This window comes from Chironomus tepperi, unplaced genomic scaffold, assembly GCF_022539635.2.
Source record: "Chironomus tepperi strain 1889 unplaced genomic scaffold, CSIRO-AGI_Ctep_v1 contig_161, whole genome shotgun sequence".
Classification (NCBI taxonomy): domain Eukaryota; kingdom Metazoa; phylum Arthropoda; class Insecta; order Diptera; family Chironomidae; genus Chironomus; species Chironomus tepperi.
In genome coordinates, this window is record NW_027226283.1 from 1,969,928 (window position 1) to 1,982,743 (window position 12,816).

Below are 12,816 nucleotides of genomic sequence, written 5' to 3' on the forward strand. Positions count from 1 at the left end.
TTTTTCAACATGTTTATTCCAATTATGTAGGCAAAGTGAATCTCAATTAGTTTATATCACTTTAAACTCAATAAAATTGATTAAAATTTAATTTGATAATTTTGTGATTTCTAAATCAAACAAATTCAATTTGTAATAGATTTTAGTCAACTTTCGGACTTTATAATGATTTAAATTTTATTATATTTCCTCAACAAATTTGAAACTTTTAAACTTTTTGATGTGGATATTTTAGTATTTTAAATTTAAAGAATGTATAAAAAAAATTCTGATCATTTAATACTTTATTTTTTTTTTTTTTGAATTCCATATGTGCTTTTAGCTATAATTATTGACTTTATTAAAATGCTTAAATATCTCTAGAATCAATAATACCAGGAATTTTTATTTTTATTGCATGCATTAAATCCATTCGTTTTATTTACTACTTCTTCTCATTTTATTTTTGAGGCACATCTGATATAGTAATATTGCAATGAAATAAAAAATTCAATAGTTCAATATTATCTCACATATTTATAAGCAACACTTTTATCCTCAAATTGATATTGAAGTAAGAATTTTATAAACTATTTTAGTAACTTTTCAAGCATATTAATAAATTATTTCTAAAAGATAAACAAGTATTTTGAAAATTATGAAGTACAAAAAATTTCAAAAATTCTCAAAAACAGTTGGATTTAAAAAAAATTTTCTTAATTCTTTATTTATCTTTACCCCCTGATTGTATTATTCAACGAGAGTATTTTGAAAATAATTTGAGTTCAGATAATTATAATACAAAAAGTTAGAATCATGCAAAAGGGCAAAGATACAATAAAGAAAAAAAAGATTAATTTTTGAACACATTAGGATTGTAAAGTGAAGTAAGGAGATTTTAATGTATATTTTGCAGACTAGATAAAATGGTTAAAATGCACAAGTAATAAAAAAATGCGTTTTGACTATTTTACATGTATGTAATAGATAAAGTAAATGGATAACACTTTTTAGCTATTTTGCGTTACGAAGGCTTTTTCAAATTCACATAGCAAATATTTTAGCAAGTTTTAAGTCTTCTTTTTTATATTTTCTTCGTTTGTTTTTTTTTTAAATGATATTTTTTTTGGAAATTATTTATTTAACAGTAAAAGTAAGCTAAAGAATTGACAGAGAGTGCATAGTTTATTCAGCATCACTTTTATTATAAGTTGTTTTATTTCATCATCAGACGTTCATGCTCTGGAAAAACCTTTACTCAAATTCTTTTTATTGTATTTCCCGTAAAAAAGATCGACATTTTTCGTGAAAAAGTCATATCCTTCTCATAATCATCATTATAATGATTTCCATATCCATAAAAATGTGTTTTGATTGGAGATAAAGGTCGATTTTGGTCGTCATCGTGGCAGAAACCTGGATTTAATATAACATGCATATTTTGAACTAAGTCTTTATCAGACTCGTCTTCTGCTTGAGAAGATGTTTAATTTAATATGTTTGTTTGTGTGTTAATTTGTATAGTCGAGAGAGTATATGATAAGAAAAAAGTAATATTATGTAAAATTTACAACAGTGCAATAATATAAGTAGTAAAAAATTTATGTTAAAAATTAAAAATTTAGATGTTTTGATACCAGATGAGAATTTAAAGCCAGTCATTCAGCATTATAGAAAATAGAAAAATGTAAAAATGTAAAAAGTAAGAAAAATATATATCAAAAATTAGTTTAATGATTGGTCCCGGTATTTGTGCTTCCAAATATTTTTTTCATTAAGCAAGAACAAAGCTAAAAATTATGAAATAGTGGATTTAGGAAAAAATGCATTGAAAAAGCTTTTTTTAAAAATAGATACTTTGAGCTTTTTCATATTCAATCAAAAAACCACTTTTAAATTCTAATTAATTCCAAAAATGTCAACTATTTACTATTCAAATTTTCCGATAAACTACATTACATCAAAAATTTAAAACAAAAATAGTCTTTTCTAAAATTGCTTTGGAAGTCAAAATTTAAAAATATTTTTTATATATAATATTCGTGTGTTTTTTTTTTCGCAGCTACAAAAGATCAGTTTCAAATCCGAGGCATTCTATTTTTTTCTCTATTAATTAACTCTACTTTAAATGTTCATATAGTTGGAAGCTATTAATTTTTTTTAAATTGAAACCGTAAGTATTTTTAAAATTTCTCTAGGTACTTATGATAATGAATATATTTGAGAAAAATTAATTTTTGGCATTTTATTTAATATTTGGCCCTTAAACAATCGGACACTCAAAACTCCGAATAAAATTAATTCATAAATTTAATAATCTTTTCAACAATTTCAGCTAGAAATTAAGAAAGCATTAAATAAAATAATTCAAAAATTATTAATATGCAAAAAATAACAAGCAACGCCAGTGCATTTAATGCAAAACATAAATATTTTTTACCGGAGGATTCTCGACACTCTTTCCATAGAATTAACGTTGTTCCAATTGTTAAAATTAGCAGAGTTCCCATTACTATATTAAGAAAGGAAAAATTTCGAAATTTTTCTTTTAAACATAATTCTATTCTATCAAATTTTTTCTAGTTCCTAATAATATTTAACGTTCACAAAATATCTTTAACAAAAAATCTAGAGCTGATAACACGCTGGTATTTTTAAAATTCACAAAAACAATATTAAAAGTAATAAATAAGAATTAAATTACTTTTTACTTACCAATACCAACCGCAATTATCCAGTACTCTTTTTTAAATTCTTTAGCATCTTCTAATATACGCATGATTAAATCTAAATGGTGTTAGAAAAATAATAACTATGTATAATATGCAATTATATCAATTCAGTCACACTTCCAAACCTTTCTCTTCGACAGGGGCAACAGTTCTTGTACTAATTGTGTATATTTCACCACTTCCAACTTCATTACTCGCCCAAATTCGAAACTGATAGCTAGTATTTGGAACTAAATGATAAACTTCTAATTGCCGCGCATTTGGAGCAATATGTTGAGGATCTAATCTCTGCCATTCAACATTTTCCTCAGTGTTGTTAGGGAAAATTTCAGGTTGTTTTCGCATTTCAGCTGTAAAGTCTATGATTGGTGTGTTTCCAGTTCTATTACGCCAGACTTTGGAAAAAATTAAACTATAAGAATTAAAAATTCATATCAAAATTATTTATTTTACCCTCCCAAATTAATACTGCAATTATAGTTGTTGCTCTAGCACGAAAAGAGCCGACAGCTCCTTTACATTAAGAAGAAAGGAGTAAAAAAAATTAATAATAATTTTATTGATTTTATTTTTTCCAAATACCTGGTCTTGTTTTGACTTTGATTTGTGCTTGCATGTGAGGTTGATATGATGTCTGTGTGTCTGATGATGAGTTTTTTAAGACTGAACATATATAAAGGCCTGCTTCGTTGGAGGTAACGTCAATAAATACCAATGAATTATCATCCTTTGTTTCAAAAGTATAAGAAAAATGATTATTAGATTTTCTTAATTACCTATATTTAATAGATTATTTTACATTTAAATTGCTACTTATATTATTTCCATCACGAGTCCATAAGATAGTATCGGAAACACTTTTAATACATGGGATTGTTATATTTTTACCGGCATGAACACTGTAATCACGACGTATAAGGGAGTTTACGAAATTTAGATTTAAAAGCACTGTAATATAAAGAAACAGCATTGATGAACTTTTTGATAAGTTTTTTTGTATCGAGATCAATAATTTTCATAATATTTTTTAATAAATGTCATCTTATTTTGTAAAATATTTTAAAAAAATAAACCTGTCACTTTATGTGTGTAATCGGAATATGTTTTGAAACATTTGTAAATGTTATTATTTCATATTAAACTTTTTTATCACCATTTTTAAAGAGAATATTTAAGGATACTCTTAGTCAATGTAAAAATATTTTATATTGCATACACAAGCGAGTAAACGCCAATCAAAACTATTATCTTATTTAAAGATCTTCACAATGTCAAAACAATTTTCTCATTGTAGCTTTTTTATTTTATGTTTTTTTAAAGACAAATTTTTTTCTCCTAAAATTCCAATATATATGAATAAAAGGATATAGAAAATAAACGTATGTCCTTGCATGTAAAAGGTAAACTAAATCACACCTATTTAATTTTGTGATGTTATTAATAACCATACATATTTAATCATATTTTGGAAGTAAATATTGATTAAATACATTAATTATTTATGAATTAGATTAACGTGCGAAGTTTTCAAATCAACATAAATTTATTTTTTTTGTTACGCAACATATCACAAAAATTTTAATGCAATATTTTTTCACAAAAAATTATTATTATTTTTTAAATCACACTAAAATTACGTTTTAGAAGGATAACTGCAACAGCCAAATCTGATTTCATCTTGGAAAGGGACGACAAGTTACTCACTGCATAAATAACTATTTAAATAATATCACTGTTATGGAGAAAGTCTTACATTATAAAACAACAAACAGGAAAACTTATGTTTATGCGAAAATCGTACAGAAAAACGGATCAGTTTAAAAGTGATGTGGTTAATGGAATGACAAAATTTTCTTGAAAATAATTAATAAGTTTTTATAAGGGTTTTGATAAAATTTAAAATTGTTAAGTATCCCGATGATAATTATAGATTAAATTTTACTTATTTATGGTATTTATTTTTCATTCCCAAACTGCTTGACACCACTTTTTGTCGTTCCAAAAGTTTGCGGAAAATCAGCTGAAATGCTTCGCATACATGCGAATATACAAAAAGCATCCGTATAAATCAAAAGTGTATGTAATGTAAAGTAATAAATTAAAAAAAGAATGAATTAAATTTTTGCTTTTAAAAATAATTATGAAAGTATCATTGGGTTGAATCTCGAGAAAATATGGAAAATATTGTTAATTTTTTTAAAAACTCTTTAAAAGTTTCAAATAAATTTCACAAAAGTAGAATGTTTCGTAACGGTTTTAATTCAATTTTTTTAATGTGAGAAATTTAAAATGTTACTGTGAATTATTACAAGTTCAATTATTTAGTAATCTAAATTTTAAGCCCATCTAAGAAGTGAAATTAATTTTAGAATTTTTATACTCTTTTTAGCCAATTAAATTAAGCGTTATTCATTTAAAAATAAAATCATATAATCGAGTTGTTAGTTTAGTACCTAACGGAAAAAATGTAATTTAAATTTGGTAACCGATTTTTGCTCAGTGTTGCTTAATGTTGCTCTAAGCTAACAACCGTTCTGTCTAATGAATCTTAAAAAAGATCGGGGAGAAAAAAATTAATTCATTTACTGTGATTTTCGAGTTTTCGACAAGTGTAATAAATTAGAATTTGTAGACAAGTAGCGAAATAGTTGACACAAACTAAATTAAGCTCTTATAAAATCATTTTATTCTAAAAAACTGAGTTTTAAAAGTGACACATTTTTTTCTTGTCGACGCGCTTTGTTATAAGAGTAATTGAAAAAGAAGTTGGTAAGTGAAATAAAAAAAAACTAGGAACCTCCCAAAAATCAAAAACTGGTTTCTCTAAAGTAAAATTATGATAGCTTACATGAAAATGATAAGAGTTTTAAGTTAAAATCGATGAAAAATTCTCATTCATTTAAAAAGATCGTTTATGACTTAATTATATAAATCATACTTTCCTCCTAAAAATCATCATTTTGTTACGCCGCAATTATCTTTAAATATCATGTATATGTGTAGTTTGAGAAATACGGTTAGAGTAGTTATGACTAAAAATGAGTATTTTAATGCTTAAAGAACAACATAATGATAAATGTATGAATTTTCTTTTTTGTTTGAAATTTTTTTCTTCGTGAAAAAAAGAGCATTTGCTGTTCATATGCTAGAAATAAAAAAAGCGAAAAAAAAAAAAATTAAGACCAAGCCGGTTTTTGGATTTTATTATGAGTCATTGTCATTTTTATGGACGTAAAATATTTTAATAGTGATTTTAGCAAAATTTTTATCAATTGAATAAATTCGATATAATCATTTAAATCAAGCGTATGTATATTATATATGAACTAAAGAAAAAATTATTAATTTTGAATAAGAATGAATAAACGGAAGTTATAAAGCAATATAGTTAATAAAAAATTCAAGCCATGTCTTATTCGTCGTTTAATTGCATACGACATAAAATCCAGTCATGTTTTATATATTTATATAGATATATTTATGGTGTGTATAGAAGCCTCTTTTCCTTCTTTATATTCTATTTTACTTTAAACACATGTACATCATTTTTGACAAAAATGAACATACACATAAAATTAAAGAACAAAAATACACAAAACAAGTCATAGGAATGTGTAAAATTCTTGTTAAAATCAGCAATTGATTGTTCATTTACTTTTGAGTGCTATTTTTTAATAAACGAAAAATCAAATCAAATTGCATTGCATGATTGGAACTTTAAACACTAATGCAAAATTTACAAAAGCATTACACGACTTTTGTGATTCACACATCAGGCTCTCTTTTTTTGCTATTTAATGATTCATCATTAAAGTATTGAGTTTAGAGTAATACAAAAATATGTAGAAAGTAAATTAAGTTTATTTTAAACAAAGAACTAAATTTGCAATAGGCAAATAACAACTCCCAGTAATATGTAAATATTTAAATGATGGAATTCAGCTTGATAAAGTGAAAAATGTTGTTCTGTGTGTATATTTTTTTCGTTACGAAGAAGCGCCTAAATAAGTTCAAATATTATCTAAAGCATGTGACACAGACGAACCTCAGGCAGGCAGTTGAAGCAGTTATTTCTGATAACATTTTTTTCATATTTTTTTGTTTTTGTTTATATACATTTTTTTCTTTCATTGATACTTATATTTATAAATCAATGTGACTCTTTAAAAAAACTTGAAATTTTTGACATACCAGTTGTAGTGATCTGTCTGAATACACACAAGTGCTGATAACTAGAGAAGCTTCTCGCATTTTGAAACATTATAAGAATCATTTCATTTTGAAGTTAACAATAATTTGATTTCTTAAAGTAGGTATATCAATTGCATTAAAATTTTTCTTAAGATAATCCTTTTGATATTGTATGAAAGTATTCGGGTAATATACAATCTTAAATTTAAAAAATGTGGGAATTTTTTCGTCAATTGCCACCATAATTGAAATTGATTAATTGAATAATTTCTAAAGTCCTCAGCATCATACAGTAGAGAGACTTATAGCGGCACGATAACAATAACTAATAAATAAATTGTATTTAAATTCTTTTATAATAAATTCATTCATGCATTACAGATACAATGGGTAAGGCTCAAAGTAAACGCTCTGTAGACATCACAACTGAAACGACAAAAGAAGACGCAGTACAGGAAGGAACGGGAAAGCTAGAAAAAATTGATGATAAATATTTCAAAGAAAATGAATCATCGGTAAGGCGTTAAGTTTATTATAAATAAACCGCTACAATCTCTATTCTTTATATAATTTTTACACATATATTTGTTATTCTTTAATTCCTTTTTATCCATTTAAACTCAATATTTCTCTTTCTTATATTTTCACTATTATACTTCAACATACATAGGACAAAGAAAACAAGGTCGAGAATGATGCTGCTGAAAATGAAAAGAATGAAGGCGAAAAAGTTGAAAAAACTGATGAAACAGTTGTTGTAAATGGCGAAAACGCATCTGAAACTGTTGAAGAAAATAAAGTAGAAGAAACAACTGAAGAAAAATCTGCTGAAGAATCAACTTCAGTTCCTTTAGCAGAAGCAACCGCAACAACTGAGGAAGAGAAACCGAAAAAAGAAAAAGTTAAAAAGAAGTGGTCATTCAGATCAATTTCATTTGGTAGAAAAGACAAATCTAAACCAGTAAAGAAGGATAAGAAGGAAAAGGAAGCCGAAAAAATCGTAACAGAGGAAAAACCACAGGAGGAAACTGAAGCTTCTAAAACAGAAGAGACCAAATGTGAAAATGAATCTGCTGAGGTTACAGAAAAGACGGCTGAAATCAAGGTCCAAGTTGAGGAACCGGTTCAAGTTGAGGAAGTAAAAGAAAAAACTGAGGAAAAAATTGAGCCTGTAACCGAAAAGAAGGAAACAGTAGTGGAAGAAAAAGCCCCAGAGCCTATAGCAGAGCAAAAAGTTTTAGAGCCTGTTATTGAAGAAAAAGTCCCAGAACCTGTCGTTGAAGAAAAACTTCCAGAACCTGTCGTTGAAGAAAAACTTCCAGAACCCGTTGTTGAAGAAAAACTTCCAGAACCTGTCGTTGAAGAAAAACTTCCAGAACCCATTGTTGAAGAAAAACTTTCAGAACCTGTCATTGAAGAAAAAGTTCCAGAACCAATCGTTGAAGAAAAAACTCCAGAGCCTGTAGTTGAGGAAAAAGTTCCAGAACCAATCGTTGAAGAAAAATTCCCTGAGCCTGTCGTTGAGGAAAAAGTTTCTGAGCCTGTCGTTGAGGAAAAAGTTCCAGAACCAATCGCTGAAATGAAAACCTCTGAGCCAATTGTAGAGGAAACACCGAAGAAAGAAGAACCAAAAGAGGAAGAACCCATCGTAGAAAAAATTGATACCATCGAAGAGCCACCAGCAATCCCAACAACACCGCCACCAAGTCAATTTTCAGTGTTTGCCGAGTCAATGAACGTTGTTCAGAATGCAATGGAAGAGAATACAAATGCAAATAATGTTGAAATGGAATTAGAAGATGAGCAAATTAAAGAGATTGATGTTGAACCAGTTGCAGAAATGATTGAAAAGGTTTTAGAAGAAGCTGTTGACCGCGTTGATAATGAAGTATCGAATGATAAGGATATTGAATTGCCTCCTCCACCAACTGATGATATTGACGATATTTCTCCACCAGCTGAAGTTATTGAAGTAAAGCAAAATGGAGTTATGGAGGAGCCCGTTGAGAACGGAAAGGTATTACAATTTGTCATTTTAAGATTTACACTCGATGATAAATTATTGTATTATATTATAATTATTTAACATTTTATTTATATGTTTTATAGACGGAGAATGGAGTTCATAATGATGAAGTTGAAGATGAAAAACCAGTTTTGAAAGAGGTAATTCTTTAAACCATTTCTTGCCGTTTACATTAGCGCAAATTATATAAAAATAAATGTACTTGTAAATTCACTTTTTAAGTTTACTTATTAGTTTATAGCTATTCATAAGTGAAGATATTTAATCTTGTATCATTTTAAATCTCACTTTACTGACTCACATATTTATCCACATACCAACATGAATCATTTCAATGGTATCTTCTCAAACGATTGTCACATATTTTTTTATTATTATCGCATTAGATAATGGATTTATTCTATTCTATTGAAATTGATTTAATTTTCAAAGAATTTTCTTAATTTGTCATTCTGTCATTTTTGTCCCATCTTCATAAAAGCTAAGTTTTCTTTAGGATACTTTTTAAATATCAGAATTGTGAAACTTTTTGAGATTTGTTTTTTTTCTGATTTTTTTTTTTTGAAAATATCAGATGACGCCTGAGTTACCTTTAATATAAAATCTTTCCACCATGCTTGATGGGATATTATTCTTAATTATTAATTAAATTTTCTAATTTATAATAAAATTTTTTATAGGATAAAGTAATCGATAAAATTTCGCCAGAAGCTACAATGGCCCCAGAAATCATTTCAGAATAAGCATTATCATAATTACCATCATAAGTTTGCATCGTATGGATTTGAAAAATGAGAAGAATGGAATTTTTAAACAATTTTATTTTTAAACAAGAGATAAAAACAAAAATTTAATTCTTAGAATGATTTCGACGAGTCTACTATTGAGATAATGAAATAATCTTGTGAAAACAAAACAGGGGTATTAAAATAAATTATTAACTCGTGCTGACCAACATATAATAGAAAACGTAACGTAAATCATTCATAAGAAGAAAAAATATCAAACTTAACTATTAAATTTGTATGATGAAAACATTCATGAGTTTCTCTTTAAAAAAATTGCTAAACATAAACGTAGATAACAAATGTAAAATATTAAAATGCTTTTTGATAGTTGAGAACTTATAAATTATGAATATATAATGAAAGGTGAAAAAAAAATGAAAATCTCATCAGACAGAATGATGTCAATTTAAGTTCTCTATTGATCATTGATTAAAAACTGGTGTGCAAATTTAATTAAATATAACGAGATATCTGCTTGATATTTTTTTATTACTTTTAGATATTATTGAATAAAATTGTAAGAAAAAGTCGATAGAATATTGATAAATTTATCATTAAAATGAAGTGAAAATTGAGCAAAGATTATATTAAAATTTGGCCTAATTAGAAATTTTGAATATGAACAAAAAAAAGAGTAGGGAAACTGATATTTGAATAGTTAAGATGAGCGCATCAAAAATTATTCATTGTATTATCATTTAGGTCTTTAAGGCTTTAATTGAACAAAAAATGAAAAATAATAATTCCAAAAAATCTCATCATATTCATGATACTTTTTTTTTTACAAAATTGCATCATTCCGTTCATTTATCAAAAAGAAAATGTGAAAATTCTATTGAAGAAAAAAAAATTTATTGATAGCTAGATATTAAGCAAGAAGAAAATATACATTGATATTCTTTTTATTGTATTCATATGGTAGAAAATAACAGCATAAAAAAAAATTCAGGTGAAACATTTTAAAAATGATAAAGCTTGCAAAAAATTATAAAACAAAATCGAAGATACATATTACATATTTCGTCTAACTCTTTTTCAAATTAAACTCGTTCACAATGTTTTTCAGGTGTCTATAAGAAAACAAAAAAGAAAAGTCTAATTAAATCACGAACAATTTTTCTATCTAGAATCATTAACGAGAATAAGCCATATTATTGAAAAAAAAAAAAAACATGAAATCTCTAAGCTCCTTTCTCATACCTAGACCAATTAAGATATAAACAATATATACAACAAAATAATCATCATTTTGAGTAGTTATTGCTGATTAAAAAATTGAATAAATTATCGACATTTCTTATGATTTCATCAAAGCTTTTTATTATTATTATTATTTCAAAATAATATTTTATTTTCGCCGTAAACGAAAAAATAGATAAAATGAAAATTCAAATCAAATCCGTTATTCATGTATGAATGAATAAAAAGAAGCAAAAATAAGGTTTAAAGAATTTGTTAGTTGTAAAAACTAGTCGTGCTATTGATAGTTTGCAATAACGGTCAAATAGTTTTTCATTTCGGATATAGCATGAGCATTTTTCAAATAGGTTCTCTTTCATTAAAGTTTGAAGTATATTATATTTTATGTTTTCTTTTCTTCCTTATGATTTGCATTAAAAAAGCTTCTTCGTAATATATATAAATTTTTATATATATATAAAAGAGAAAAAATGAGAATAAGATTTATGTAGCATGTAAAATTTTACAAAGAAATATTAATTAAAATGATATAAATGAACATGAATTGGAAATTCTAGCGGTAGTTCGAATGATAGATCATCTAATTTTTTTTTTAAAAAAATGATTAAAAGCTCAATAGATATACAACTAAAACACTATTAGTCCGATTGTAGTACAATTGAAGAATGTGACCACGATCAAAAGTATACTCACATTATTCCCGAAATACTTTACTATTGATAATAATTGGATATTAATTATTAAATCTGTTTCTGAATCTTGCGATGATCTTCAACTCTAAAAAAAACATGGAATATTTAATAGCTGCCCTACATTCACTACCGAATATAGAACTTCCAAATCTAATTTAAATAATATCTATAAATGTATCCTTTTATCCTTTTTATACACTTCCAACTTAAACACAATTTTAAAAATTAATGAAATATCAAAAACGAATGTGAAATTTTTTTAATCAAATTTCATCAACCGTCATTCTCAACATAACGAAAAATTTATACACTATAAAAAATAAGAAAATGATTCTTTCTATAATCCGGTGGGTTATGTCGTCTTCATTTAAGAGAATTAGTAAAACACATGCCAAAAATATTTTTATTCCTTAGATCTTTGATATTTTTGAATCCAAAAAAAAAAAAAATAATAGAAGAAAATGTGTAACATTTAGGCTGCTAATAGCAAAAGAACAACAATAATAATCGTCTCTAACAATTTATATATCCACCGAAGATATTTCATATCGAATTTTATTAATTTACATTTTTTTATTTACTTTGAAGCTCGAATTTAAGTTTAAATTTTTGTAGAAACTTTAAGTATCGTCATTTTTGAAACATGAATACATTAATTAATTAATCATACCATTTATATTGCGAGAAAGCAGTTTTTCAAAAACAAAACATACAATTTTGATATAAAATTTTATTTGATACAACAATAAAGATTCATTTATATTTACCTCTTTTTTAAAGGTATATATGTCTATTGTATTTTTAATACTTCATCGTAAAAAATTTTACTTACAGGTTATATACGTGAATGGTATATGAATGAAAACATTCTATTCACCCATTCATGAATTCAAATATTGTACGATTTTTTTACATTACTAGGAAACTCGTAAGTTTAAATATTAGCCAAAAATTGAATCATTAATTTCTCCGAAAATCACCTGAATACTTATCACCATATTAATCATTTATGCTTTAAGTCCATATTACTCGTTAAAAAATTCCGATAAAATTTTGAATTAATGAAATAATATTATGTGTTCGTGACTAAATGGAATAATTTATATTTGAGAAGAATTTTTCATCAATAAAGATGATAATACTAGTCATTAAAAACGAATATGTTAATTCTAAAATATCAGAGATTTTGATTTGATGATGATTTTATT

At 25.9% G+C, this 12,816-nt stretch overlaps 2 protein-coding genes across 7 annotated transcripts; one reads left to right on the top strand and one right to left on the bottom strand.

The window, feature by feature from the left end:
- Positions 1-206: 206 nt before the first annotated feature.
- On the bottom strand, positions 207-4,518 carry LOC139088248 (contactin-1). Of its 4 annotated transcripts, none has more exons than XM_070637378.1 (8): positions 4,349-4,518; positions 3,511-3,659; positions 3,294-3,438; positions 3,165-3,224; positions 2,837-3,106; positions 2,695-2,766; positions 2,420-2,491; positions 207-456 (listed from the first exon to the last, which is right to left on the bottom strand). In XM_070637378.1, exons 1-8 carry the CDS (start codon positions 4,386-4,388, stop codon positions 440-442), a joined length of 825 nt encoding a protein of 274 aa, XP_070493479.1. In that variant the 5' UTR covers positions 4,389-4,518; the 3' UTR covers positions 207-439. The 4 variants fall into 4 exon arrangements, with proteins under 4 accessions (XP_070493479.1, XP_070493477.1, XP_070493476.1 ...); XM_070637376.1 differs by lacking the exon at positions 207-456 and adding an exon at positions 1,078-1,395; XM_070637375.1 differs by lacking the exon at positions 207-456 and adding an exon at positions 1,078-1,449.
- A 725-nt stretch (positions 4,519-5,243) lies between these two features.
- LOC139088247 (probable serine/threonine-protein kinase kinX) lies at positions 5,244-12,391 on the top strand. Of its 3 annotated transcripts, none has more exons than XM_070637372.1 (5): positions 5,244-5,480; positions 7,284-7,417; positions 7,573-8,919; positions 9,012-9,068; positions 9,609-12,391. In XM_070637372.1, the coding sequence occupies exons 2-5, from the start codon at positions 7,289-7,291 to the stop codon at positions 9,669-9,671; spliced, it is 1,596 nt and encodes a 531-aa protein (XP_070493473.1). In that variant the 5' UTR covers positions 5,244-5,480; positions 7,284-7,288; the 3' UTR covers positions 9,672-12,391. The 3 variants fall into 3 exon arrangements, with proteins under 3 accessions (XP_070493473.1, XP_070493475.1, XP_070493474.1); XM_070637374.1 differs by lacking the exon at positions 5,244-5,480 and adding an exon at positions 5,933-6,017; XM_070637373.1 differs by lacking the exon at positions 5,244-5,480 and adding an exon at positions 6,871-7,020.
- The last annotated feature ends 425 nt before the right edge of the window (positions 12,392-12,816 follow it).

Excerpts from the sequence above, each read along its gene's own strand:
- LOC139088248 (XM_070637375.1), bottom strand. The coding sequence starts at position 4,388 with ATGAAATCAGATTTGGCTGTTGCAGTTATCCTTCTAAAAC. Across the intron at positions 3,439-3,510 it reads ATATAAGTAGCAATTTAAAT|GATGATAATTCATTGGTATT; the intron begins GTAAAATAATCT and ends TTTGAAACAAAG. Across the intron at positions 2,767-2,836 it reads TGCCCCTGTCGAAGAGAAAG|ATTTAATCATGCGTATATTA; the intron begins GTTTGGAAGTGT and ends AACACCATTTAG.
- LOC139088247 (XM_070637372.1), top strand. The coding sequence starts at position 7,289 with ATGGGTAAGGCTCAAAGTAAACGCTCTGTAGACATCACAACTGAAACG. Across the intron at positions 7,418-7,572 it reads TCAAAGAAAATGAATCATCG|GACAAAGAAAACAAGGTCGA; the intron begins GTAAGGCGTTAA and ends CAACATACATAG. Across the intron at positions 9,069-9,608 it reads AAAAACCAGTTTTGAAAGAG|GATAAAGTAATCGATAAAAT; the intron begins GTAATTCTTTAA and ends AATTTTTTATAG.